This window comes from Penaeus monodon, chromosome 15 (assembly GCF_015228065.2).
Source record: "Penaeus monodon isolate SGIC_2016 chromosome 15, NSTDA_Pmon_1, whole genome shotgun sequence".
In the NCBI taxonomy this organism is placed as follows: domain Eukaryota; kingdom Metazoa; phylum Arthropoda; class Malacostraca; order Decapoda; family Penaeidae; genus Penaeus; species Penaeus monodon.
This window is the reverse complement of record NC_051400.1, coordinates 6,793,340-6,793,596: the sequence shown is the minus strand read 5'-3', so window position 1 is coordinate 6,793,596 and position 257 is coordinate 6,793,340. Positions and strand designations below refer to the sequence as shown.

The following is a 257-nucleotide window of genomic DNA, read 5'->3' as shown; positions in this document are numbered from 1 at the left end:
CCGGATTAATCGAGTGTCCAGACCTCCCAGCGCTTTCTGTGAGCAAGTTAATACATAATCGACCCCCCAAAAAAAAGAAAAACGGAGTTAAAAGAGGAAAGCATTACGTCATCTCTCTCTCAGAAGCATCGCCGGCCGGTCAGGAACACACACGAACGCACTGCCATGTAAGTACGAACGAAAATGTGGGTGTAATGAAGAATATGGAATGAGGGATGGAGGTGATACTAGAATAAAGATGATATTTATGTTTTTTA

At 42.8% G+C, this 257-nt stretch overlaps 1 protein-coding gene across 1 annotated transcript in view; it reads left to right on the top strand.

Moving 5' to 3' along the window:
- Positions 1-6: 6 nt before the first annotated feature.
- LOC119581716 overlaps positions 7-257 on the top strand; it is a gene marked incomplete in the record, with an annotated part of 132,029 nt that continues 131,778 nt past the window's right edge. The window contains 1 exon segment of the mRNA XM_037929840.1: positions 7-167. Within this exon segment, the coding sequence (XP_037785768.1) occupies positions 166-167 (2 nt within the window).